The sequence below is a fragment of the Strigops habroptila genome, chromosome 5, assembly GCF_004027225.2.
Source record: "Strigops habroptila isolate Jane chromosome 5, bStrHab1.2.pri, whole genome shotgun sequence".
Lineage (NCBI taxonomy): Eukaryota > Metazoa > Chordata > Aves > Psittaciformes > Psittacidae > Strigops > Strigops habroptila.
In genome coordinates, this window is record NC_044281.2 from 79,677,142 (window position 1) to 79,704,905 (window position 27,764).

Below are 27,764 nucleotides of genomic sequence, written 5' to 3' on the forward strand. Positions count from 1 at the left end.
GAAGAGGGTAACATCTGCCTCCTGTTTAGTTAACAGGCTGAAAGGGAGGAGGTTGAGCTCCCAAATGCTATTTCAGGTTTCAGATGCACTTTGGCAGAGAACATGTGGTAAAATTAAATGTTTGGATAGTGAAACTTGCAGACTAGCACTGAAACCAGATGAAATCAGAGCTTTACCCTCTAAAGGTTAAAAGCATAAGCATAACTGAACTTGGCTGTGTACATCAGGGGAAAGAAGTAACTGAAAGTAATACTTGGTTCTGGGAATTCTTGTAACTTATGCTGGAAGTACTTTGCATCTCAGTGGCTTTTATTGACTACCTGTTCTGTTTAATAAACAAACCCCTCTGCTTTCTGCCCAGCGTTAGGAATTTAGTGTGTTTCACCATTTCTTGGTAATTCCTGAAGCATTTGCAATGAATCTGATGTATGATTAATGTACACATCCATGCTTTATTTATAATATCAAGGCCAGTATTCTAGGCTTTTTCTCATTTGGCTCACTTATTTATCAGTCTTGGATGTTAAATGTGGCATGGTAGGAAATGGGAGACTCCAATGGAAACACCAGCTATGTGCTTTGACAGGGATAGTCATCAATGCTGTTTAGTAACTGTTTGATAATGTGCAGAATCCAATCCTGTGGTCAGGTTAACAGCCTGTATGACCTGTTTTGTTAGTAGGGGCATTAATGAAGAAGAAGCTGCTCTTCAAACCAACAAGCAGGTTTACTCCCTGCTCCTGCGGGCAACTGCCAACCGAAGCCTGACTCTGCTGGAGCGGGTGGAAGTGATCCTGAGCTTACTGGAGCAGCTGACCCAGAATTCCAACACTGGCAATGCAGGAATCCAGTGACAGACATGCTCTGGAACAGCCCAACAGTGCCTTGCTCCACATGGGATTGGTGGTATTGTATCTTTTCCCATGTGATATCCCTATCTATTGCAGGTGGTAATAGCGCCTGCGTTATGATGTTGTACATGTGGGAAAGAGCAGGAATTCCTGTTTATCCCACGAGCCCTCTGCAGTGGTGTTTCTTTGTCTGAAGTGCCACATTTGGGTTCTGCATAGAAACAGAAACACTTCTCATGTTGGAGAAATTCCCTATTTTTCAGATAAGGGGCTTTGCAGTGATATCAATGTCTTGCATACAGATGTAATCTCACAGTTGCTCTGGGTTGGTATTTCATGGAATACACTTTGTAAGCAAGGCTGGATTGAAACACTTTAACCCATAATGTCAGCTGAAGCTGTACAAGGAAATTTCTGTTGCATATGTGGACATACTAACTACTAGTAGTAGTCTCCTGCACAGAGATGTGTGCTTTTTCAGCTGTGCTGCAGGACTGCCAAATAGTGGCCATCACTGGGCTTTACTCCAGCAAGTTGAGTGGGTTTAGCTGTGTTGGGATTGATTAAGAAGAGTATTATTATGTTTTTCAGACTTGAAACTGTGAATAAATGAGAGCATATTTTTAAATAAAATTTATTTATTAAATATAAACTGCTGCATGGGTCTGCCTTGGGGTTACAGCTCTCATCAGAGCAGCAACTGCTCAACAGAGTGAAAACTATTTGAAAGGCAGCAGGGGCTCGAAAAAAGTCTAAAATCAGTCATTTGGAGAATCCCAGAATCCCAGCCTGGTTTGTGTTGGAAGGGACCTTAAAGCTCATCCAGCTCCAAGCCCCTGCCACGGGCAGGGACACCTTCCACTAGAGCAGGTTGCTCCGAGTCCCTGTGTCCAACCTGGCCTTGAACACTGCCAGGGATGGGGCAGCCACAGCTTCTCTGGGAAAAGTCTGTGCCAGCGCCTCAGCACCCTCACGGGGAAGAGCTTCTGCCTCAGAGCTCATCTCAGTCTCCCCTCTGGCAGGTTAAAGCCATTGCCCTTGGCCTGTCCCTACAGGCCCTTGTCCAAAGCCCCTCTCCAGGTTTCCTGGAGCCCCTTTAGGCACTGGAGCTGCTCTAAGGTCTCCCCTTCAGGAGCCTTCTCTTCTCCAGGCTGCCCCAGCCCAGCTCTCTCAGCCTGGCTCCAGAGCAGAGCTGCTCCAGCCCTGGCAGCATCTCTGTGACCTGTTCTGGACTTGCTCCAACAGCTCCATAAATACTCTGAGGTCCATACTGCTTCTGAGATTCTATTTCATGCTAAGAACTGGAACTGCTTTAGAAAGCAAAATGGCTGTTTTATCGTGTCCAGGCTGACTGATGCATCCACACGCGCAACTTGACGTGACTTCAGTTCACAGGAACATAATTGGGCTCAGATTAAGTCTTACTCTGGGTATGGAACATCTCACCTAATTGGGAATTCAGGTCACAGACTCAGAATTAAGCTAATAGAAATTTACAGCAAATGAGGATTTCTCTGTTAGTCTGCGAACCTCAGCACTGCACTGAATGACTTTCATGGGGATTATAATTAAGTTTATTATGATTTAAATCTGCACTGAATTCCTCAGCATTAGCAGAAGGTAGCGGTGGTGCTAAATGGGATTATTTTTTCCCTTTCCCAGATAAACAATTCAAGCATAAACCACATCCAAACCAGACACCTCTAAGACCATTATTAACTATGATAAGTCAGTTTATTTCTCTGTTAATAAACCCTCCTCCTTTACAGGAATAGAAACCAAAACCTCATTTGTAAGACCCTGCACTGGAAGGATATGGAGCAGCAATAGCTGACCTGCTTTTAGCTCCACATGGTGCAGCTTCACCCTTAGAATGGTCTTATTCCACTGAGGATCTACAATCATCATTTTAATATCAATATTGGAAAAGCAGAACAATGAGCAAGTGAGCTTTACAACAGGAACCACTTTGTTGTATGTATGGTTTTCATCTATAAAAGAGTAGGATGGGTGCAGAACTGATTCTATAGGGAAATGAAAACCTTACCTGGTGTGTAGGTGATACACTCAACTCATCTCACTCTACTCTGAGGCAGATCAGCCTCTCACAAGGAGCTTTCAAGGAACACCCACATAAAATATATACACTGCACACATGAGAGAAGGGGAATAACCACATGCTTTTAGGGATGCTGGACAAAGCCTGGATTTCTTCCACATTTAGGTGCCAGCTTCTCACACCAGATTCTGATAAGGACAGCGTTGCATATCCCTGAAAAACACTTTCTTGCAGGACAACAGGTCTGCAAACAAACCTTCTGCAGCGCCCAGTTCGCCTTCAAAGTCACACTGTGCTCATTTAGGTACAGAGCAGTTGTGTAAGTGAAGAGCTTTCTGGATGCCAATGGCGAGGTCCTGGGGAGTGGGGCTCTCTGCAGTGCAGCTCACAGGGATCCCTGCTGCTTCCATGGCTTCGGCTGTCGTTGGACCGATGGCAGCAAACTGGAATGATGATATTTACAACAGTGAGGTTGGGTACAGCATCAGCTCTGATGAGTTACTGAGGTACGCATCCTCCCTCCCCTGCTGCAGTGTCACTGTATCACCCTACGTAGCTAAGCTTACTAAAGCTTTTAACCATTTCAGGATGAAGAATCTCAGTGTTAAAAACCACCCATCAGTGGAGACTGGGTAAGTCAGCTGGAGAAAATACTTCCAGATGAAATTCCTTTTTCTTTCTTTTAAAAAGGTTCTCAGCTATATAACAACATCTGTATTTGCTATAACCTTGGTTTTTTGCAGAGAAATAAGCACAAACAAAAGAGAAAATGAAGGTTTGTAAGAGGTCTAACAGTTTTCCTATCTCTCATTTGCCCACCCCAAACTTACTCCCTGTTGTATCTCACCACTTCTGAAGAGAAAATACCTTGATATGGCTGATAAAATCCCCCGAAAGCTTCTGAATGTGCTGGAGGCAAAATTTGACACCAGATGGACTGAAGAACACAACACTTGCTGGAATTCCCTGGGTGAAATAACCACAGGTTGGCATGGATTCCTCACTCTTCCCATTACACTTACTTTCACATACATCACTTCAACTGTCTCTATATGGATGTGAAGTGTTTTTATTGATGAGAAAACACAGTGAATTAAGCCAAGAGAAAGGGTTTCCTGTGGTGCAGGCAGCAACCCCCCACTTCCACCACAGAACACTGAGATTCAGGTGTGACTTTAACCAAGTACTTTGTCACACAAGTGGTTGGAGATAAATGTACTGAAGTGTTCTGGAGCTCTTCCCATTCTCCTGTTCAACAAGAAAACTGAGCAAGTTGTTATTTCCCTGAATCACAGAATCCCAGACTGGTTTGTGTTGGAAGGGACCTTAAAGCTCCTCCAGTTCCAACCCCCTGCCACGGGCAGGGACACCTTCCACTAGAGCAGGTTGCTCCAAGCCCCTGTGTCCAACCTGGCCTTGAACACTGCCAGGGATGGGGCAGCCACAGCTTCTCTGGGCACCCTGTGCCAGCGCCTCAGCACCCTCACAGGGAAGAGCTTCTGCCTCAGAGCTCATCTCAGTCTCCCCTCTGGCAGGTTAAAGCCATTCCCACAAGGAATATACTTCAAGGTATTATCGGTGTCCAGTACCTGTTGTGAGAAATAATTGCTCAAAGATTCCTGCAGATGAGCATGTTGGGTTGTTTGATAAACAGTGATGCTTTCCAGAGGTATGCCTGCAATCAGGATACACAGTCATCATTAAACAGGGCTTCATTAGTTTCTATTATTTCAGTAAAACACTCCACATATAAATCACATTTAACTGTATTATTTTAGGCTATAGAGGAAAACTAATTCTGTGAAGGATTTGTAGGTACTTCCTAGTTGCAAGATATCCCAAAGCATCTGTAATCCAAGGACCCCAAAGCGCACTGGAAACCAGGCAAATCTGGCAGCACTTCCATGAATGAGTTACCTTCCATCCCACAGATGAGAACACAAGTGAGGAACAAGGCAAATAACCATGCTCAGGGCTACAGCTCAGCCCCAGAGCTGGGGGCAGCAATCCCACCTCACAATTCTTACTCCCATCCTCTAACTTCTAGCTAACATAACAGCAAATCCAAGTTTTACTCATCCAAATCGGGTTCACAAGCTTTAGATCCAGCTTTTCTCATAACTGATGAATTAAAATGAGGCTCCAAGGGAAGCTCCACCTTTTTCTCTAAGTACTGTAGGAAGCACTTCTCTTTTCAGGGCTCCACAAGGAAAAAGAAGAGCTGAGGAACTGGATTTCTCTCCTGTAAACACAAAAACAAGAACTTTAATTAACTTATATCATTAATAAAAAGGAAACGTGATACATTTAATACATCTTAAAGGTATCAAATGTTGAACACTGCAGTAAATAATACGTGTTTCATCACAGACACAGCCCTAAGGTAACTGGAAACACTTGCAGTGCATCCACAACTCAAAGGACAGAGGTATTTAGCATGTACAAGTATTCCATAACTATAATAAGAGATGCTTGTAATCAGTTATAGGAAGGAAGAATGAACTTGGGACAGAATGTAAAAGAGATTTTAAAATACAAAGATAAAACCTAAATACTTCAGCTTAAACCTCCTGCAACTCATGTCAGTTAATTGCAGTGTCAATGTGATGCCTGTAAGGAAACACTAATCCTTTCTAACTTGTGTTTATGAAGCACAGAAGTCATCCTTAGTAGGCCTGAACAATACAAGCATTGGCCCTAGTGGTATCCCCTAATCCATAACCCACACCAATGCTACACTGTAATAAAACTAAAGTATATTTGCCTTGAAAAGAGAGTAAATGTAGATAGTTAAGGAATAAACTCCTTTATTTTCCCCACTTAAGTTGAAGTGGGGACCAAAGCACAAGAGATGAATAACAAAAGAAACATCATGACTTCAGATTTAATTTTAACTCTTGACAATAAACCCTAATGGTATAAAAGATGTAGAGCTATTCATTTACTTATCATTTTATGCATAAACAAATATAACTTATGCATAATAGGGAACATGATGTAATTTAATCTGTACTTCAGAGGTTGTTATAAACCATGTGATAAATGGAGAGCGTATAAATATGCACAATCCAATAAATCACTGAGTGTGATTACAGGTATCAACAACAAGCAGTCCCCAGTGATTGAAGTTCGTTGTTTGCTTATCAAAACTGAAGGGTGTTCAAAGGCAGGCATTTTTCCAAGGATAATGGAAGTGTTGCAGCATTGTGTTAAATAGCTGCTGATGTTCTGGTATGAAACCACCCTCAGGATACACTCTGGAAAAGGCTGGAAAACACACAGCTCTGAGAGCAGCCCTGAGGAGGACTTGGAGGTGTTGGGTGAGGAGAAGCTCCTCATGACCCAGCTTCAGTGTGTGCTTGAGCCCAGAACCCCGCCATGTGCTGGGCTGCATCCCCAGAGCGTGAGCAGCAGGTCGAGGGAGACACAAACCAGGCGAGGATTTAGGGGCATTGGGTTTAAACTGAAACAGGGGAAGTTCAGGTTGGATCTAAGGCAGAAGTTCTTCCCTGTGAGGGTGCTGAGGTGCTGGCACAGGGTGCCCAGAGAAGCTGTGGCTGCCCCATCCCTGGCAGTGTTCAAGGCCAGGTTGGACACAGGGGCTTGGAGCAACCTGCTCTAGTGGAAGGTGTCCCTGCCCGTGGCAGGGGGTTGGAACTGGGTGAGCTTTAAGGTCCCTTCCAACCCTAATTATTCTATGATTCTGTGATTCCCTGTGCTGGGTATCAGAACTGCTGCCGGCTCTGGACTGAACCTCTCCTCTCACCATACAGTGCTCTTCCCCATCCAGCTCCCTCTGTGACTATCGGCTCCTAACTGCAGGAACTTGCAGGCAAAGCAGAGAAACAGCCTCAGGATCAAACACAGCCAGAAGTAGTGAATCTGTGAACCCAGCAGCTCCCGCAGGAGGAGGAAGAGCCAGGATGGTCCTCAAAGAGACTCAGAAAATAACCAAGAAGATGTTACAATGCAGTAACTGTGCTGCCACAGGCTCACCAAAGCGGAGTTTTCCCACCCCTGGTACTACAGGCATTGTCTTCTTCAGACATGATCTTAGGTCTCTTCACATTCATACAACAAAAGAGACAGGTATTTTTCTCATCTTCCTTCTCTAAAAAGCAGCCAACCTTCATCTGCAAACCAGCAAACACTAATTCACTACCAGATGTAGATTTCCTAGCACTAAAAAGTCAGCTAAATCCTTTCTTTGGTTTAAAGTATCTGTTGGATACTTTGGTTATTTTTCACTGATGGCGTTTTTGTGTTGAAAATTTAATTTTTAATTTTCAGAATTTATTATTTAATCTTGTGTTGGGAACTATCACTTTTAGCCTGAAATATTCCATCAAATTAAAATATCTTATTTGCTCATGAGTTACAGAGCACTCTGCCCACAAAAAACAACACTTGCCAGCTCCTATCACATTTTACTTCTACTTGTAATTCTCTGCTACTATGCAGACCTTGCTAACCAACACTCTCTTTTATATGTCTTTTATATGGCTGGATGTGGTTCTGAGCAACCTGATCTAGTTGAAGATGTCTTTGCTCATTGCAGGGGGGTTGGACTAGATGAGCTTTAAAGGTCTCTTCCAACCCACACCATTCTGTGATTCTATATCAAACGTTACGCCTAATAGCCAAAAACAACGTGTCAGGGTTCTTGACATCATTTCCACTCCTGAAGCACCCAGCACCTCATTCAGCAGGTTCACAAAGTGGTCAGCAGCAGGGCTTTTAAACCAGCAGATAGAATCATCCACCCAACATCCAGAATAACTGCAATTGTCTCTGTTGTTCTCTGACCAGGGTGAGCCAAAGGCAGACTATTTACCTGACTGGCTGAATACTGTGGCTTTTCAATGCACTGGTCATTCTCTTTTCAATAAGTGGACCCTGCATCAGGCTCTAGATGTTTCCCTTTTTAAATCTGGGGCAGCAAGTCCTTCAGCAAAGGACATATCTGTGTATCAGACTGAAAGCTACCCTCTCATTTCACTCTGAGGCTCCACTATAATCCTCCACGAACAAAGATGCACCCCAGGCCATATAAAAGCACAAAGAAGGATCTGCCAGCTATCAGGTTGCTGCAGAAACACTGAACCTTAGGTGTGATTTTCATCTGGTGCAAAGCCTATTTTAACAGCCAGCTTCAGAGGGCTTGGGGACTGTTCTGCTGATTTCTATTGGTAACTGTTCCTCCCAGCAGATAGATGTACACTTTGAAGGTGCTGAAAAATAGGTACCTCTGAAACCACATGTTAATTCTGAGGAAAGGAGTTCCCCTTATTGACTTTCAGCTATGGCATGGTGAAAAATCTCAGGCACCAACTGGTTTGAAGCAAGGAAAGCCAGGTCAGCCTCAAGTTCCCAGAGAACCAGCACACCTATTGGCACGATCATTTACATCTTATGATTAAGCAGCTATTTCCAATCTTTACAGCTCTGATCTTTTAGTACAACAATAGTCTGTCTACTGGGTCATGCAGTATTAGTAACCATTTACAGAATCTAAGATTTCATGTAAATTAATACTTTGTACACGTATATCAAAGTATTTTTTATCATCTTTTAGAGGTATCACCCACATTCCCAGAAGCTGAATTCACAGGATCCACACACAAGACATACATACATATATATATTTATAGTATGTACTTCTCTGCTTCAGTGTGCACTCAATCCTATTTACAGGCAGTTCTGAACCAATGGAAGGTATATGAGCTTCATTTAAGTAGAAGATTTTAGACACTTACTCGAGCAGATATATTCAGCTAATTTCTCAGCATTTCCAGACTTTTCTCCCTGTGGACTAAGGCCAATTTCTTCCACTAGAACCAGAAGCAGCAAAGAAAAACATTGCAATCAATGAGAACAATTCACATTTACTGTCACAGAGACACAGAGAGATGCAACTCGATCCAAACACACAAATACTTCTTTAAAGAGGAAAAAAAATTAGAGCACTTGAAGTAGTAATATGCTCTGAAAAATGTGATTTTGGCTCTAGGACAAAATCACATGTCCTAGAGCCATGACATGACAAAAGTACAAATGAGGAAAGCTGGGGATAACTAAGCTGATTTGGAGTGGTTTTAAACTCTTGTACCTGAAGCACTGTCTGGCTATGAATGGGCTGAAGTTCCTGGCATGGTTTGGTTGCAGCTTCCCACTGAGCATTACCACTGTTCTTTCTAGAGAAGGCTGAAATCCTAATGGAAAATCTGAGAGGATAATACTGCTCTTATTTAAGCATATAAGTAGAGATAAGATTAATCCCTTAGAAATGAACTAATTTGGGACCTGACTGATTCAAAATGCTGTTAGGTGTCACCATGTTAGTTGGTGACCTAGTGTTGTTACCAGCCTGCCTGGAAAACACACCAGTCAGTACACATCCACATTTCTTGTCCTAGAAGCAGAAAAACATCAAGACTTTCCCAGTTCTCAAATGCTTATCTTTTCATGCTATTTCCTGTGTAGTTCAGTGGAAGCTAAAGCTGCAATGCAATTCTACAGCAAGAAAGGCTTTCACAAAGTCAAATCCACGTTTCATGTTTTCTATGCACCAAAAAGATGTATTGCACCAGATGAAAACCAGTGGTCCAGGTGACAGAAGTGAATGGGAAGTAGACTGGTGGCTTCTGCTTGGTAAAGACACAAAGAACACTAAGGGAAAGATGGGCCAGTGCATCGAACCGCATACAATCTGAGTTCATCCCTTTCATCCCATTTCATTTCCAAAGTGAATGAAAAAAAAACCACATACAAATGAAGAACAAAGGGGTTTCTGTCATTTTTTGACCAAATTTTTAAAGTAGTTACCACCACATTCCAATAAAAATAGCGGAAAAACAGAAGCTGGATCCTTAGTTGAAGTAAGCATGTAGAGTTCTGATCTGTACACAATTACCTGTCTTCAAAGTTAGCCATTTATAAAACCTTTATTTTTTCTGAGCACCCTTGAATAGCAGCAAATACCCCCACAATTCTACTTACGAAAGAGATTTATCTAAGACTTCTCTTTTTAGCCCCCAGCTTACCTAAAGAAGCTGTTGCTTTTCCTACCACGTACACTGGTTTCGTATTCCACTTTTGTTTAAGGGATTTTGACCAGGCTGAAAAACATTAAATGGAAATTAAATATAAGCACGTGGCAACAAAATATGAACGTTAAATGAGTATTTGGACTTCTGTTGAATCTACAAACACAGCTAAATAAGAACAACTAGTACTCCACTACATCTTTCAAGCAAATCTGGATGCACTAAATGAATTTTTAATGTGGTTTTTCATTGTGTAAACAGTCCATAACATGTTTTTAAAAGCTTCATTTGAGTAAACAGTTCTTAGCTGCTTTTGTTAAGCAGCATTTTTAATGCACGCTTGCCCTATAGCGGATGCCATGCAACTTGCAATGTTCATTTCTATTTTGGCATTAAGAACTTAACAAAACTCATAGGGAAAAAGGCATATAATATAAAGGGAGATTCAGATGTACAAACTGGTGGTTTGTAATTGATGGCTGAGGCAAAAAATCAAATATAATATTCTATGACAACAAACAAAAAGGTAAAAATCTATATCCATGCACTACAGTTCTCTATAAACTAACTCTTTCCTATAGAAGACCAAAGAGAAACTGATTATATTTTATATATACACCAAAAGTAAGTTATCAACTCAGAAATAAAATGTACCCAAGACCAAAATAAAATTACTAGGAAATGGTTTTTCCTCCTTCAGGCAGTAAGTTATGGATTACACCTCCTGGTTCCAGCTACCTGATCCCTAGGCCTGAAATCCTACTGGGTCAAAAACAGATACACTAAGTCTTTTATGATCTTATTTTAAAACAGTGCAGCACAGGACATTGAGCTGCTTTCCACTATTCTTGGGGGAGGACATAGAAATAGAAACTACCACAGTAAAAAAAGACATTAAACTATTCCAAAGAAGGAAAAAGATAAGGATTTATTACCCTTGAAAGGAATCCAAACAGGAACTAAAGCCTAGTTTTATTGATTAAAATACGTATTTCGGCAGCTCCCAAGAGTCCTAATCAAGATTAGGGATGAACTCTAAGATACATTTGACCCAAAATCCTATAATATAGTCCTCTGCTGCTGAAAATGCTGAAGTAAGCTAACAGTCTCAGTGTATTTACTGCTTACTCATGAGCATAACCTTACTGTATATGACTACAACGCAAATATGGAGCAGATGAAGTAATAAAACAATTTAAGTGTACACAGAAACTCAAGGCCAGAAGTTATCACTTAGCATAAGAATTTAGAAGAGTTTGACAGATTTGACAGATCATGGGTATGGTAATTTCTATCTAGCACTCTGCAGGATTCTTACAACCAATCTGTTGGCTTTTATGTTTCACTGTATCTTCACTGCTTTTTTAGCTGATACTTAATTCACTTGAGAAATGTTATATTCAAGACAGAGAAATCTCTGTTTCTGTAAGACTTCATATGAATTTTTTAGGCATAGAAGTAGCAGTGGCCAGTTTCTAGAACATGTTCCTCTCCTTAAGGGAGAAAAGTAGTCATTAAGCAAAACTAGGGACTGCAGCACAATAGTCCTTATGCATGAGACAAGCACAACTGGAAAAGCTCACAGTAATCAGCGATTTGCACCAAAATCTCTTTCCTTTCATTTTTAACAGCAGCATAAGGGCAGAAAACCCAACTCTTAAAAGCTCAATGGAGCATGAGGCCTTTATGATGCCAAAAGAACTGTGAAATACAGCTTTTTAATATGGGTATACTCCAACACCTACTTGGGGGTGAAATAAAATTACAAACTTCACAAAATGCTGAAACAGAAAGACCAAGGAATATAAACATGTGCTTACCTTCATTTTTACTCTTCTCTTTTAAACATATCTTGATGGCCTCTAATGCTCTTGGACTGGTAAAAATTAGGCCTCCATAAGATTCTGGGTGAGAAAGCTACTTATAAACAGTAAATTTAAGAAATAGATTAAAAAAAAGGAGTAAATAAATTAAAAAACCAAGTTGATCAATTCTTTATAATCTTGTGAAGAACAGAACAACTTCAGTAAATGCCTGAAACTGAAACGGGCAAATATAAAGGGACTCTTCACCAGGGACTGTAGTGATAGGACAAGGGGTAATGGATTTAAACTGAAACACCCATCACCCAAGTTTTGTTCTGAATTTGGGATTTATTATACATTTCTCTTACAAATACTCTGGTTACAGATAGTAACGAAATCATAGAATCCCAGACTGGTTTGTGTTGGAAGGGACCTTAAAACTCATCCAGCTCCAACCCCCTGCCACGGGCAGGGACACCTTCCACTAGAACAGGTTGCTCCAAGCCCCTGTGTCCATCCTGGCCTTGAACACTGCCAGGGATGGGGCAGCCACAGCTTCTCTGGGCACCCTGTGCCAGCGCCTCAGCACCCTCACAGGGAAGAGCTTCTGCCTCCTATCTAACCTGAACATTAAAATGAAATACATACATTGAAGAACACCAATTATGCAATTTTATTGCATGTAACTAGGAGATGCAGTACACAATTTCAGTACAATGTAAGGATGAACCTCAGGTAACCTTCAGTTGTCACTAGAGTCTTCTAATGTTTTGTTGTGACAAAATGCCCCAATACCTGTGACCGTCTATGATCCATCAACCCAAACATGAATTCTATCCGACCAACTTAATTCTCTAACAAGTATGGGCAGCATACTTGATGTTGTATACAATACTGCCTTCTGTTGTATACAGTATTGTGTTGTATACAACTGTGTGGAAACACAAAAAGAGCTACCACAAAATGCACTATTCAATCAAGATAAGACACAGCATCTTGGTAACCATGGCCTAAATTCTGTAGAAAATAAAGACAACTGAAATAATTTGAAACTTACCTTTTCAAATAAGCTTTCAAGAGATATGAATTCAAATGACAAAACTGGAATCAAAGTGGCTTCAAATCTGTATAATCCTAGTTCCTATCAAAAAAAGGTTTAAAGCTTTTGAAATAGATTTCAAACAGTAGTTTTTTCTTTTTCAAAGAACTAAGCACAAATATACCTTTTTACTAAAATAAGATACAAAGGCATCTTATTTGCTTTTACTAGTGAATCTGGGTTGGTTTTGTTAGTTATTCAGTATTGCAACACAATACTAAACAAACAGCTGTGGACCTGAGGCCTCCTCATAGCTACTGAATAGTTACAGCTTAGAGTTACGTACTACATACATAACTCCGAAGTCCCTAAGTGACAAAGGATCACCCAGTCCTGCAAATATTCCTGTACCTCCCTGAAATGCTTTTAAGTCTTACAAGTAAGACTTACTCCCATGACTAAAGGCAATAGCAGAAAGAACCACAGCAACAGGTAACCTCTTTTTCACGTTACATTCCCAGTAAGTCAACAAACATTTTGTGTAATCTTAATTCTATCCATATAAATTTCATCAATATTAACTCATTAAATTGGTTTTCCATCAGTACTTTGCTGAGAACTTTAATGGTGAATTCACTGTGAATGCCCTATAACTAAGATATTTTTTCAGTAACATCAAATTCTCTAGCATGCTTTTTTCCTAAGCATAATTTAAACATGCACTCCCAATTTTGATTATTTTTCTTATGAAATATCATCATTTCAGACATGCACTCCTCATTTTGATTATTTTTCTTAGAAAATATCATCATTTCAGACACTGTCTTCATTTTGCTCAAGCACGTTTTTCACTTCAAACAGTTAAATTCATCCATTTCTCTGAATGCATGATGCTATCATTTAATAGTCAAGTGGCACCATTGTTTACTTTTTTTAAAGTTTACTCACTTGAATATAGGGATCTGGTCCCGACTCTTTGTCTTTGGGATCCTTCAGCAACAGAACCTTCATTGTTTACCAAATAATTGCAGAAGAACTCTGAAATACAATAATGGAAATTATCTAAATTAGATCTAGAGGACTTTCTACTGAACAATGACTTTAATAGCTCAGCTCCAAAGAAACTGGGCTGCTAACAGTTGCACTGCTCTCTTCACAATGAGTAAGCAGTTAACGTACATTCTCTGGGCAGGAATATCCACCCTGATAAGACCAACAAATAACATGCTGCCTTTAGATAATACTGCTTAAGGGAGAAACTGTAATGAAAGTCATCAAGGAGAATACATTGTAAAAGAATTAACAACCCCAGTCATGGTCAGCAACCTAATAAGCTCCTATCTATAAAAATTTACTCTATTTATTCATTTCCATGCTATTTTCCACCCTGTGCTCATCATAACGAGCATGTAAGGGCTTATGTATCAAGTGATTTCATTTGATGCATTTGGGGTCTCACCCTTTTCAAGGGAGAAAACACATGCAAGGCAGTGTTTAAAAAAAATACAAATGTATGTGTAGATATGTACACCCATTTATACATCAGAGTGTAATATATACAGTATTCATATGCCTTCTTTTACGTATCTATAGGAAACAAGGCAAGACTGAAAAATATATGTTCTTTTTTATATATATAAAAGATATATTAAAATGGAAGATAATAGTTCTCAGTTCCTTAAAAGTTGACTTTGGTGCTGAAATCAAAGCCTGTAACAACACATAAGCAAACAAATCAAGTGTCAAAGCAAACAACTGCAATAATACAAATAGAAATCCACTAACTGCGTATTTACCTTAATTATCTTGTTACTTTCCTATAGATTACATACTGTCAAATTCTCTTTACAACGAATAATTATGAATATTCAAACGTACAGAACATCTTTTCTTCATTTGCATGACACTGAAATCCTCAGAATGTCATAAGACAAAAAAACCTGGTGCCCCCAAAGCTGCTGTGTCACTCCCCTCCTTAGCTAGACAGGGGAGAGAAATTACACACAAAGTCTCATGGCTCGAGATAAGGACAGAGAGAGATCACTCAACAATATACCAGCATGGGCAAAACACTCTTGATTTGGGGAGTTTCTCAAGTCCAAAAAAGGGCAAGTGTCAAAGAAAATTTGATCTAGGGAATACAGAAGTTTGTGGATTCACTAATAATGTGTATTTTGATCTGCAACTACGCTGTGACTGCTTTTGGTTTTACTGCTGAAAAAATCAGTCTCTTTTCACATAGCCATAAACCTCTCAGACTGTTCTGTTCTTTCCACATACAGAGTTCAGAAAGGTTCACACAGATTTGGTGACAGCTGTGACCAAATCAAAACTGGTAGAATAAACCCATTTCCAATACCCCGGTCCTCACACCCAACACTTTCTTAGCAAGTGTGCCCTGCCACTGCTCACACATCACTGCGGATCGAGCCAAAATGACATCTTAACAGGCAGTGAGAAGGCTGACAACATCCCTGAGAGGGACATGAACCCATTTTCAAACCAAAACCATGCCAATATACACTGCAACAGTGAAGAAGTTGCAACTCAGATATAGACTGACAGGCTGAGAGCGCTGGGCTGGTTCAGCCTGGAGAAGAGAAGGCTCCTGAAGGGGAGACCTTAGAGCAGCTCCAGTGCCTAAAGGGGCTCCAGGAAACCTGGAGAGCGGCTTTGGACAAGAGCCTGTAGGAACAGGACAAGGGGGAATGGGAATGGATTTAATATACCGAGGACATTTATTGCACTACACAATTATCCCGCTCCCTTTGAACAGACGATGCTTCAGCGGGCAGGGAGCTGCAACACCTAACACACACCTACACTAGGTTAGGATTAGGAGAGGGCCGGCCCGGGACGCGTCCCCCCGCTCCCCAGACACCCTTCCCAAGCCTTTCCCTATGGATTCCCTGCGGACATACCCCAACTCCCGCCTGGAGAGCTGTGCCGGACACTGGCCGCGATGTACCCACCCCGCGCTGCTCCAGCCCGGCCCCGCGGGGAGCCGTAGGGACGCTCAGCGCCGGCAGCCGGGCCGCCCCGGGCGGGCACCGCGCCTGCCTCCGCCGCGGCCTTCCGGCTGCCGAGCGCCTGCGCGCCGCGGTAACATGGCCACGCCGGCCAAGCGGCGGGCCCAGCCGCAGCCCCCGGCCGCGGAGAGCGGCTCCGAGTCCGAGCCGGAGTCGAGCGAGTCGGGCTCGGAGGAGGAGGAAGAAGAGGAGGAGACGATCGATGAGGTGAGCGGGGTCCTCCCGTCATGGTCGCCCCTGCCCTGCCCCGCAGCCGCCCGCTGCTCTCCTGAGCCGCTGCCGCGGAAGTGAGCGGTGGAACGGCACAAACAAGCGGCCGGGGTCGCTCCCAGCCGTGGCTGGGAGGTGTCGGGGAGGGGGATTCTTCTTTCGAGGCGGCCGTGCGATGGGGCCGTGGGTTCCTATGCTCAAGCCTAGGTAGGACATCGGTGTATGTTGGTAGCCAGTGGGGTGAAGTGTTTCCGGTTAATCGCTGTTTTATTTATTTATTTTTGATGTATTTTCGTTTTCTGTTCGGAATCCGCGTGGCCGCAGTCGCACACATTGGGCTCTTCCGTCTGCTCTTGTGGCACGCTTGAACATCGTGCTTTCACCCCAGCGGGTTTGGTCCAGTTTCCTTTTTGTGTAAGAAAAAAGGGAGGAAGGAAAAAAGGGGGGGGGGGGGGGGGGGGAGAGAGAATAAAAAGCAGCAGAATTCACAGCTTTTCTAAGCTTTCTCTCTCTTGGACATACGGGAAAATGCGTTATTTAGCCGTGAAGCACAACACTGAGGGAGGAGACCTCCTTTCTGGGAGAGGAAGAGACACGCACTGTCTTTGAACTCTTATTAAAATGTTCGGGTGATTAAGGCAATCTGTGATTTTTCGCAGGGTTTAAAAAGAGTCAAAGAAGAGAGAAGCTGTGGCTGCCCCATCCCTGGCAGTGTTCAAGGCCAGGTTGGACACAGGGGCTTGGAGCAACCTGCTCTAGTGGAAGGTGTCCCTGCCCATGGCAGGGGGTTGAACTGGATGAGCTTTAAGGTTCCTTCCAACACAAACCGGTCTGGGATTCTATGATTCTATAGTAGAACTATCTATGAGTTTTAACACAGTACATTTCAACTTAAATGTTTTGCTAACTTGATTGTTTTCCCTAGGATTTCACTTTGAGTTAATGACTCTATGAAATAAAAGCTAATGGCAATAATAATACACACACACACACACACACACTTTTTAAATGCACAGCATTCCTGCGTAATGTAGGTAGGATAGTGTTTTTTAATGTGTTTGTGGACAAAGTTTCTTGAGTCTTCAATGATGGTTTTTGGGCAGGGTTTCTGTGTGTCCTGCATTGGTGTGCATGACTGTTTCATTTACAGTTGTTTGTGCACTGGATGAAATTTGCAGTATAACGCTTCTTTTAATTTACTAGTCCATCTTTTGAGGATGCTGTATTACTGTTACATCTGTTTGAGTTTGGAAGTCTTGATATATCAGAGAATCACAGCTTGGTTTGTGTGGGAAGAGAGCTTAAAGCTCATCCAGTTCCATTGCCTGCCACGAGCAGGGACACCTTCCACTAGAGCAGGTTGCTCCAAGCCCCTGTGTCCAACCTGGCCTTGAACACTGCCAGGGATGGGGCAGCCACAGCTTCTCTGGGCACCCTGTGCCAGCGCCTCAGCACCCTCACAGGGAAGAGCTTCTGAAGATATATTGAGTTTTCCTCAATTCTTGTATAAAATATCAAAGTGTGTATTGCTAATATTCATAGAATCACAGAATACCAGCTTGGAAGAGACCTCAGGGATCATCTAGTCCAACCTTTCTCGGCAAAGCATGGCCTAGACTACATGGCCCCAAATTATATTTAAGGAGTGTACTGAACATTTATAGCTGTAGAAACTTAGGTGTTTGTAAAGCCATATACTTAAAGGGTATTTGTTTCTCTCTAATTCTCAGCCTTTTTATTTTTGCCATATTAGCCTTTCCCTTCATCACTTCATGTGGAAAAAGGAAAATCTCTTCTTTTATGCAGATGTTCTCATCATAGAAAGGGACATGTGGTAGTTCTGTCAATCTGGCAACACTATGATTGCCAGGCAGGGCCTGGTTGCTGAGGCAGAGCTTGCGTTGTATGTGGCAGAGTATTGTTGCATGTTACTGTTTGTTTTGCAGGGTTTTACTTTGGTTGCAACAGGGGGGGAAGAAAATAAGCACACAGTAGCAAGACTGAACACACCAAAATATATGATGGGTTTTTATTTGCCTATTTTTTTTTAATAGATGAAAGATGGAGGGTTTATAAACTCTGTCATACCAAGCTATTATTTTGGGTAGTGGGAAAAGCCATGAAGAAAGACCAGTGTTAGAAAATCTAGTGCTCCCATGGTGTATATTGATTTTATGGCTATGATTTGCACGGTATTCAGAAGCATTGTAAGCTTCGTTTTGTTCAGAATTTACTGGCTTAATCATTCAGTGAGATCCTTGGATTTTAAAGTACTTGGAAAGTTCCTAGATGCCAGGAGTGAATGTTGTATATGCCAAAGATATAATCTGTTTTCTTACGTAGGTAGCTTCATAAGTAAATCATGTGCTCTCAGTCACTTCCGTAGAGCTTCCTTGCTTTGCTAGACCATGGAAGAATATCTGAGCATGTCCCCTGATTCTTATTATCCCCCTTTGCCCCCCAGGTGGTTGTATACCTGTTTTCTACACTATAAACAGGCCTTTAAAGCTGTTCTCTCAGTGGACAATAAAGACCATGACCTCGATATGGGATTGAAGAGAGTTATGAGTCTGAACTGGTGACAAAAGTAAGGTTCAGTTGTTCAGATTGTTTAGAAAGTGGAATACAAACTGGCAGCTCTAAGGCAAAATTTGGATGATCTTGAGCAGTGGTTCTCAGAAGACCAGGCAGGCAGAGCTGCCTTGGCAGGCAGTACTCTTAGTATAGAATACCAGTAAAAATGTTTTGTAGGCACACAGCATTTGTTGTGGAAGGAGAAGCAGGAGTTCACATTCTGGTTTTGCTGTGCCTGGGTCTCATCATGCACCTACTGAGCAGACTTCCAGAATGGGGTTAGCGGTGCCATTAGGATTTGAGGAAGCAGCAGAAACATCATTTTGGCTGCAATTACTTAGGTATCTGCAGCACTCTTCATCTTTAGCCAAGGCATTACACTCCAATCCTGCAGTTTCAAGAGTTTAACTGCCTGGATCAAGCCTCTACAGTAAGTCTAAACTGGCTACAGCCAACATAATTGTGTGAACCAGATTGCAGGAACAAAGCATTAAAGGTTTGTTCACAACACAATTTGTAAGTTGGTTTTAGAAAGTTACTTTCACAGATGTTCTCTAAAGATTACAGAAGAAATGATAACTCCAACTGTTGCTGAGATTACTCAAAGATGGAAATAAGTTCTATTTATGATGTTGACTATGACTTGTTTTCAGGTTTCTTATAGTTTAGCTTTGTTTTGGTATAACTTCCTGCCAAGTGTGTTTGATATTCTCTATTTTACTTCTTCACAGGAAGTGAATATTGAATTTGAGGCACATTCCATATCAGACAATGACTATAATGGGATAAAGAAATTACTACAACAGGTACTTTGACTTCTTGTTAGCTTGGTTGATACGTCCATTGATAAATAATATCTAAAGAGTTATGCAAAGTCATCAGTTCACATTATCTGTATTGTGTCATAGTTTTACTGTGCTTCAGCTCATGAAGATTAAATTACAGCCACAGTCTACATGTGTCTCCTAAACCATGGTTTCAAGAACTTTACCCAATGAACTGTAGAGCTGTTATTTCACAGTGTGTATAATCTTTCCATCTTCACTGTGTTAGCTGCTGCCCAGAAAGCCTTCAATGTTAATCAGCTTCCTGGAGGTCTTTTTGTAGATTACAGCCCTTAAAAACCAGACAAACAAGTAATGTGTCTGCTTAATGTGGCAGCTTCCAGTCGTCTTTTGGCTGTTATAAACCTATGCTCAGCAAGCATTTAGATCATACCAAATTCGAAGGATAGCAGGTATGCAAAATACCAGCTTGTGGAGGGTTGAGGAGCTTCAAGAAGCTGATTTGCAGTTTTTACAGTATTATATTGAAGGAAGTTAAATAAACAAACTCACTAAATGGAAATTAAAAGTGGAATGGAGTATTTCTACTTAGGGAAATTTCTGACTTTAACTTCTAGTGAGTGGTCCATGATGTATCATGATGCCTAAAACTTGTCGATACTTGTTTCCTATTTTCCAGTTGTTTCTAAAAGCTCCTGTTAACACTGCTGAATTAACTGATATATTAATACAACAGAATCATATTGGAAGTATTATCAAGGTAAGACAGAATTTACATTTGTAAATGAAGTACAATACTTTTTATGTTGAAATGACACAACAGACGTTCAGAAGGGGACCCTGGATTTGTAACTCGTATGCTTTCTTCCTTTTTAGCTTTGAGGAATTCTTCTCTAGGAGCTGAAATTTTCCATGTCTGCTTTCAACCAAACAAGGAGTTTGATTTATTGTGGTTTCTTTTTACACGTGGAAAGCTTTTCACTTTTCTCACTGAATTTTGGTGTAATACAGTAATAATGCTGACAGTGCTATGGAGAAGTTTGTTGCCATCTCTATAGGAAATAGGACCTTACGATTTCAGGATGGACAGCGATATAGACCAGAAATATCCTGCATGCCATTTCCCTTTGCACAGAGTTCTCTGGACATAGGAAGGGATTCCAAAATGAGTCCTGAACAAGTTCTGCTAAGGCAGTGCAGCACTCTGCGGAGACTCCTCAGTTACTCCTGGCTAAGGAAGCTGTTCAGTACTGTAGAGTGCTCAAGATGTCATGGCCACGTTGCTTTCAAACCCAAACAAACTGCTTCCATGGCACAGTTGTGCTTTTGTACCACGTTGCTTGGTGCCATTGCTGTACATTCCCTTTTTGTCATGTGCCAACAGTTTTTCCACCCACACTTAATACAATCCTTCCATTACAACTTTGTGACCCCCAGTTCTTTCCCCAAGTTTTTCATAGCAGAGTTTTGTTGAGCTTTTTGTTTCACTCTCTATCAAAGCTCTGTTGCTCTCTGGGTTTTAAGACTTTACAGGTTTACTTCTGTATGTTAGAAACTGAAGAAAATTGCTGTTGCTTAAGATGTTGCCATGCCTTGTACTGAGATGCTGCTTATTAAATGTGTGCTATCAAATTTTAGTGCCTTTCCAAAGATCCTCCTGTAGAAAATACATGACCTGGCTCTAAATACACAGATTCAATGATGTGGCACTTTCATAACTGTAACCAGAATGTGTAGGTTGTGTGTTTGTAGAGATTACCTGGATGGTTCTCATCTGCTGAGCATCTTCTGGAAAGAAAACCATTTTTTGCTGCAGAGTAGAAATAGCAATGACTCATATTGACATTCTATTTCTGTTATTAAACAGCAAGCAGAAGTCCAAGAAGACAGTAGCGATGATGATGAAGATGATGATGAAGTCTTTGGTTTCATTAGCTGCTTAAACTTAACAGAAAGGAAGGTATGTTATGGTTGGGTATTCCTCATTAACATCTAGACAGTTATAAGTGAGGCTGCGTCCTGCTTTTCTGCCTTGTACAACAAGCCTAGGCAGCTGGATCAGGATTTTGATTTCCACCATGGAGGACTATGGTCTTAAAAGTTGCGTATCACATAGCTTGCTTTCAGATCTAGTCCTGCATAACTTGCTGAAGGTCAAACATAAAGCCAGGAATGGAGCAGAGTTAAAACTAGGTCTAACCATAGTTCCAGTGTAACTGAGCTGTCAGCCTCTTGTATTTCTTCACTGTCATCTTTTGCAGCTTGAATTTTGCTGGTGAGTGTACTGGTGTTGCAGCTCCTCACTGCTCTCCTGTTAGTTAAGAACTTTTGTTTGCCCTCAGCTTCAGGGTTGGTAAATAATTCCAGAGAACCTGTACAGACTGCTGAAGGAAATCACCAGTAGGTCTGTAGAGTATTCCCTGGAAGTTCACATTCAAGGTTTCCTTGTCTAAATAATTGTTGTATAAAGTAAAGAAAATATACCCTTTGGTATATAAAGATACATATGTCTGTCTTTCAGGATACACAGTGTGTTGAACAAATCAAAGAGCTGATTCTAAGTCGATGTGAGAAGAGCTGTGAACAGCACGTAGTTGAGCAGCTGAGTAAGCTCCTAAATGACAGTACTAAACCTGTGGGTCTTATACTGAGTGAAAGATTCATTAATGTACCACCACAGATTGCTCTGCCTATGCACCAGCAGCTTCAGTAAGTTTGTTTGGGGTTATTTTGACATGATTTCTTCATATTTTTTCAGCAATCTATGTATGTAGAACTATGTTAAGATAGGTGATATTATAGCTATAAATAAGACATGAACATAAGTATTTTCGCATATAAGGTCTTTAGTTAATTTCTTAAAATTATTTATATCTTTAGGCTTTTCAAACTCTTTAAGATAGAGGAAGTCATTTAAGAATGTGTGCTGTTCTACTGCAGAAATAGCTGTGTGTATTGTAGTTTGTCTTGCAGATTATTTTCCTGTTGATCTAGGAAAACTTAAAAATGAAAATTTCTTATAGCATACTGATAATGAGACCTTTATGGAATTGATACATTGATAGTGAAAGAAAACATGTATACAGGGTTGGTCAGGAAGGTTTTTAGAGAAAGAAATGAGGTGCTTGAAGGCTTAGCTTTGAGGTTTACCACTAGTACAGCACTTGTCATAACTCAAACTCAGATCTCGCCCTCTGTCTTACAGGGGTTCGAGTGTTGCAGTGGCAACATGTTTACACAAGGGTGGGCAGGAGTATTTTCTGGCTCTTCAGTTACAGTTCCTCATGAAGTGATAGTGTGATGTACTTTCTAATGCACTCTAAGGTTGAATTACACGCTTGTTGAGGGTATATATTGCATATGTAGATGTATTTTTAAATTGTATGTGTAAACATTTATTTGTCTTTAGGAAAGAGTTGAAAGAGGCACAGAGAACAAACAAACCTTGTGGGAAGTGCCACTACTATCTCCTTATCAGCAAGACCTTTACAGAAGCCACGAAGAGCAATTCTAAGAAGAAGGGAGGGAGAAACCAGCAGGAGGAGGAATTAATGTTTGCGAATGCAGAAGAAGAGTTCTTTTATGAGGTAACATATGTGAATCTTTTTAAATGTTTAGGGATTTTTTTATATATCACAAAAAAAGATGTTTCACTTTATAATTCAAGGGGGGCTTTTAAAAAGACATGGTCACATCTTGCTTCAATTAGATCCATCCTTTTTTAGAGTAATGTTGAGAGATGAGGACGCAACTTATTTTTGTGTATTGACCCCAACACCTTTTGTATTCAGAGAATCAGGGAGAGGTATGCCATCCATAAGTCCAACTGATTAAATTAATCCTCTGTATTGGCATGAATTTACTAATACGTTACTTGTATCAGGTCACAATGCACCTGACTATGGGATGGTGTGGCATAGACTGCCTGTGGCAGTGTTGCTACATGACAGAGTTTCCAGTGCTATGAGGATAGTGCAAAATTTCAGAGAATACCTGGAATAAGCAGAGACCTGAGGGGAAAGGTCATGTTTGACTTTGGTTTGAGGCCAGTGTCTTGGCCATGAAGAATTAAGAAACTTCATCTCTTTTTACTCATAGCAGTGCTAAAGAGATTGAATTGAATGTAATGGTCAGACTTGTTGAAATACTGTGAATGGAATATCCACATTTTTAGAACGAACAAATGCTAATAAATCTGGATATTGAATTTAGCAGCATGTCCCAGGCTTTCTGAGTTTACCAAAAGCCTGAAATCCCCTTTTTGTGGGGAACTGTTCAGTTGTCTTCTTTAATCTGAATAATAAGAAATGTGAAAGATATGTTAAACTGCTGTGTCAGCTAAACTGAGAAGACTGGGGGGGTGTGAGTTACAGGAAGTGCAGGTTAGCTTGAGTATCTGTCTGAGATTCAAGCTAATGTGATTTACAACACAAGTGTTCAAGAGTGACAGCTCAAACAACAGGTAGTAACTTCCCAGGGTGCTCTAACTTAATCGTGTCACAGCTTCAAGCACTTTGAAGAACAAAGATTGAAAAAAATGCAGAGGGATCTCTGTTGTTTATCTCCATCAGCATCTGCACTGCATGGTAATACTTAAATATACAGATCTCTTTTGCTTGCCCCTCATAGTTAGTCCTGTATCAGAAAAAAAGCAGCTGTTGAGGCTTTATTTAGATTCAGTAATGCAGTTAAATGCATTTCTCTTGAGATCTCTTCCCAAGAAACTGAATAGATGCAAAGCTCTGCATTTGTGGTGGTGGTGTCATTATCATAGAATCACAGAATGGTTTGGGTTGGAAAGGACCTTAAGATCATCCAGTTCCAACCTCATGCCATGGGCAGGGATGTCTCACATCAGACCATGTCACCCAAGGCTCTGTTCAGCCTGGCCTTGAACACTGACAGGGATGGAGCATTTACCACTTCTTTGGGCACCCTGTGCCAGCGCCTCAGCACCCTCACAGGGAAGAACTTCTTCCTGATATCCAACCTGAACTTCCCCTGTTTCAGTTTGAACCCATCACCCCTTGTCCTATCGCTACAGTCCCTGATGAAGAGTCCCTCCCCAGCATCCTTGTAGCCCCCGTCAGATATTGGAAGCTGCTCTGAGGTCTCCACGCAGCTTCTCTTCTTCAGACTGAACAGCCCCAACTTCCTTAGCCTGGGGAAAGATGATTTATCTTTTGGATACCTGTTACATTCAGAAAATGCTCAGAATACAAACTTCTGAAGCTCTAAAGAAGGAGCTGTCACTTTCCTTTTCTTTCTCTATTCTACTCAGGACAAATATATTAATAAAAAGTGCTAAAATACTGGGATGAAAATATTACTTCCTATTTCCTAAGGCAACCTGTCCACTCAATTCTGCTGGTCCCAAGCCAAGAGACTCAGGTTTCAGCAGGTCCCGAGCCAAGATCAGGAGAGAGGAAAATGCAGGAAATGAAATCAAAAATGTAGTTTGAAATGCAGAGAGATTTCATTGTTCTTGATTTTTTTCTGAAGCTTTAAAAATATTATTCTACAATATTACTGCTTTGTCAAGAGACTGTTGTTTCTCATTTCTGGCAGTGCCTACAGGATAAAGCACTTGCACATGCATCATGGTTAATGGCAAAGCTTCCTCTGTGTGATCATTCATGACATTCTCTGGTAGAGGCTGTGATATGGCTGTAATTTTATTTCTTGGGAAGAAGAAAAATGGAAGTGGGTGAAGTCCTTGTTAGCTGTAGGGAATGCTGATGTAGCCTCTATGCAGTAACAAGTTTGGCGTTTGCTTTTTTGTGCTCCTGCCACAGCAGCTTTACCAGCTGAACTTGAACTCTGTGTAAACATGTTATTGAAGAACTAAAAGGGGAGAAGCCTGTGATGCCCATGTGTCCTTATGGCTTATGTTCCTCGAGGCCTATTTTGTATTTATCTAATTTGTTATTTTGAGTGGTATTTTAAAGACTTTTATCTAAATTGCAATAATTTTCAACTTAAATGGATAGACTCAAACTGAACATGCTTTTCTTTTAAACAGTCTTTCTAGTGTTTTTAACAAATCCATTTTAAACATTATGGAGGATAGTAGATTAATTTGCTCTCTGGACTTTATAATGTATATGTGCTAAATTAGTGTTGGTGTGTATATCCTTCCTGATCATGCATAATGTTAATTAGATTGCCATAAAATAGTATTAAATGCAGTCAGGCAGACACTTAGAGCCATATAAACCAGAGAGAAGCCTTTTTGCACTTGGCAGTTCCCTGTGCTTTATTCTGTTCGTGAAAATGTTATTGAGGGAGCAGAAGAAAAGCTCTGTTATAACCAGACTGGAATTGATTAAAGGTTTAGGGCCTCCATTGCTCAAATTGTTTGTTTTTGAGCAAAGCCACTCCATTAATGGAATGGTTTTTCCAAAATCAAATTTACAACCTGGAGATACTGTTAGGAAATGGCAAACCTAAAAGGAGACTGGAGCTTAACTTACCCTGCAAGGGAAGAGGTTAGATAAGTTCTTCTAATTAGGAATTCAGCTCATGCTTCTTAATCTGACTTGTGTGAGAACTAGAAACATTTGTTAGATAAGTTTTTCTTCTCCATCAGGCATTTTGCCTGGGAAAGCTAATAAAAAAGGACTGTTATATCTGTATGCAGGATATATCACTGGAAGGAAATAATACACATTATGGACACCTACCTATTTGAAGCATCATCATTTATAATATGTCTTTTGGTGGCTCCAGCCATCTACAGGCTTTACAAGAGGTTTTTGAAATTCCACTCAGGATTCGTGTCAGTGCCCATTCCCTTAATGCTTAATTTCTAGTGGCAGTGTGAAAGAGGGGATTACTGTACCACATATTCTTACAGATACATTAATTTTAGGAGCGGTTTTAGAGTAGGCCATGAAAATAGCAGAGCCTATTCAGTGCTACAGACCTTCCACGTTACCCACACCAAGCTGTCATCTTTAATGCAGGCTCTACTCCACCAGCACTTTCTCACTGTTCTTTTTATCTGGCTTTTGGCTGATCTCCAAGTTCTCAAAATTACCCAGCTACTGGTTTGGTCATGTTCTGAGTCTGAAGGTCTGTTAAAGGCCTGATATTCCTGTTACTGGTTAAGGATACGTGCTAGTTGGCACAATAGCTTCTAAGGGTCAGCATTTCTTAATGTGATAATAGGGAATGAGATGCTGTCTTAAAATCATCTAAAAGGAGGCAGAGTAAGCATATAAGTAGGCTTCCTCCCTGCCCCTTAGGTCTTTCTTCTGATACCAAACTATAATGATAGCAATCATTTTAGAGTTTAATATGAATGATATAAATCCTGTGAAAAGCAAATAGTTTAAAACACTTAATAGTGGATTCTCTTGTAGGGTTTTTTGATGGGCCTTTTAAGAGGAAAGAAAATAACTTCTTAATAAGCATGTGCATAATAGGGTCATTGTTTTTACTTTGAGGTATTGTCTTCATTCTAATGACAAAATAGAATTCTAATGCATTTCTTTCTGTTGTTTAGAAAGCCCTTCTGAAGTTCAACTACTCTGTGCAAGAGGAAAGCGACACTTGTTTGGGTGGCAGATGGTCCTTTGATGATGTACCAATGAAACCCTTGCGGACTGTTATGATAGTTGCAGCTGATGGAATTCATGCCATTATGGATAAACTGAAAGACTATCTCTCAGTCTGAGCTTTCCTATAAACACTGGTTTTTATAAAGCAGCCATGCAGAGCTATGGTTTCAATATTTTCAGAAGGCTGCTGTTGAGTTAATGGTTTTCTACTGCTCAAATGCTTCCTGTGTACATTTAGAAGACAAGTAGATGGTACAATTAAAAATATCTATTAAATTAATATTTTTAATTATTCTGTCTTATTATATATTGGTCTCATCATTAAGCAGTCAATAAAAAAACAGTGTAACAAGAAAACTTGAAGATCTGCTCAACATGTTTTTAACCAAAACTAAATTGTGTATTTTTGTTATAGAATAACACATGCAACTACTTCTGTTAAGGAAAAAAATGCTTTTTTCTATATGTTTCTGTTAAATACATTTATTTCAAAAGTTTGAAATGATTATATGGGTTAAGATGGAGATGGATATTTCATATACTGCTTTTATTTGTATTTGTCCAATATCTGATGATTCAGTCTGAAATCACTGAATAATACATCTTTGTTCAGTGGGAGTTTGGGGGAATTGTTCATTTCCTTTGTCATCGTTAGTTTTTTGTTCCTCCTTCATGGCTGAAGCAGGTGACAAGTGATTGATCATGTCCTGCAGAATATCCTTGCTTTCACTGGGAGGAAGATTGCTAAAATAATACTGAGGTACCAGCTCCACAAACCTGGTGAGGAAATAAGACAAGACATGA

The 27,764-nt window shown here is 40.7% G+C and overlaps 4 protein-coding genes across 11 annotated transcripts in view; 2 read left to right on the forward strand and 2 right to left on the reverse strand.

The window, feature by feature from the left end:
* EDRF1 (erythroid differentiation regulatory factor 1) overlaps window positions 1–3,556 on the forward strand; it is a 29,624-nt gene extending 26,068 nt beyond the window's left edge. For 2 of the 4 annotated variants that reach the window (XM_030485875.1, XM_030485877.1), the window contains one exon: window positions 680–3,556. In XM_030485875.1, coding sequence (XP_030341735.1) covers window positions 680–854 — 175 coding nt within the window. In that variant the 3' untranslated portion in view covers window positions 855–3,556. The remainder of the gene's footprint in view (window positions 1–679) is intronic. The other 2 variants (XM_030485876.1, XM_030485878.1) reach the window with 1 other exon arrangement.
* Window positions 436–16,128, reverse strand: UROS (uroporphyrinogen III synthase). Of its 5 annotated transcripts, none has more exons than XM_030485881.1 (10): window positions 15,722–16,128; window positions 13,749–13,838; window positions 12,819–12,902; window positions 11,777–11,873; window positions 9,954–10,028; window positions 8,667–8,741; window positions 5,069–5,152; window positions 4,500–4,585; window positions 3,778–3,876; window positions 436–3,353 (listed from the first exon to the last, which is right to left on the reverse strand). In XM_030485881.1, the coding sequence occupies exons 2-10, from the start codon at window positions 13,809–13,811 to the stop codon at window positions 3,207–3,209; spliced, it is 810 nt and encodes a 269-aa protein (XP_030341741.1). In that variant the 5' UTR covers window positions 13,812–13,838; window positions 15,722–16,128; the 3' UTR covers window positions 436–3,206. The 5 variants fall into 5 exon arrangements, with proteins under 5 accessions (XP_030341741.1, XP_030341743.1, XP_030341744.1 ...); XM_030485883.1 differs by having other exon boundaries at window positions 15,773–15,876; XM_030485884.1 differs by lacking the exon at window positions 8,667–8,741 and having other exon boundaries at window positions 15,722–15,885.
* BCCIP (BRCA2 and CDKN1A interacting protein) lies at window positions 15,847–27,578 on the forward strand. Its single transcript, XM_030485880.1, has 7 exons — window positions 15,847–16,036; window positions 19,345–19,419; window positions 20,078–20,158; window positions 21,266–21,358; window positions 21,920–22,107; window positions 22,808–22,985; window positions 26,906–27,578. Exons 1-7 carry the CDS (start codon window positions 15,908–15,910, stop codon window positions 27,074–27,076), a joined length of 915 nt encoding a protein of 304 aa, XP_030341740.1. The 5' UTR covers window positions 15,847–15,907; the 3' UTR covers window positions 27,077–27,578.
* The window catches only part of DHX32 (DEAH-box helicase 32 (putative)), a 28,386-nt gene continuing 28,168 nt past the window's right edge, over window positions 27,547–27,764 (reverse strand). The window contains exon 11 of the mRNA XM_030485879.1: window positions 27,547–27,737. Within this exon, the coding sequence (XP_030341739.1) occupies window positions 27,548–27,737 (190 nt within the window). The 3' untranslated portion in view covers window position 27,547. The remainder of the gene's footprint in view (window positions 27,738–27,764) is intronic.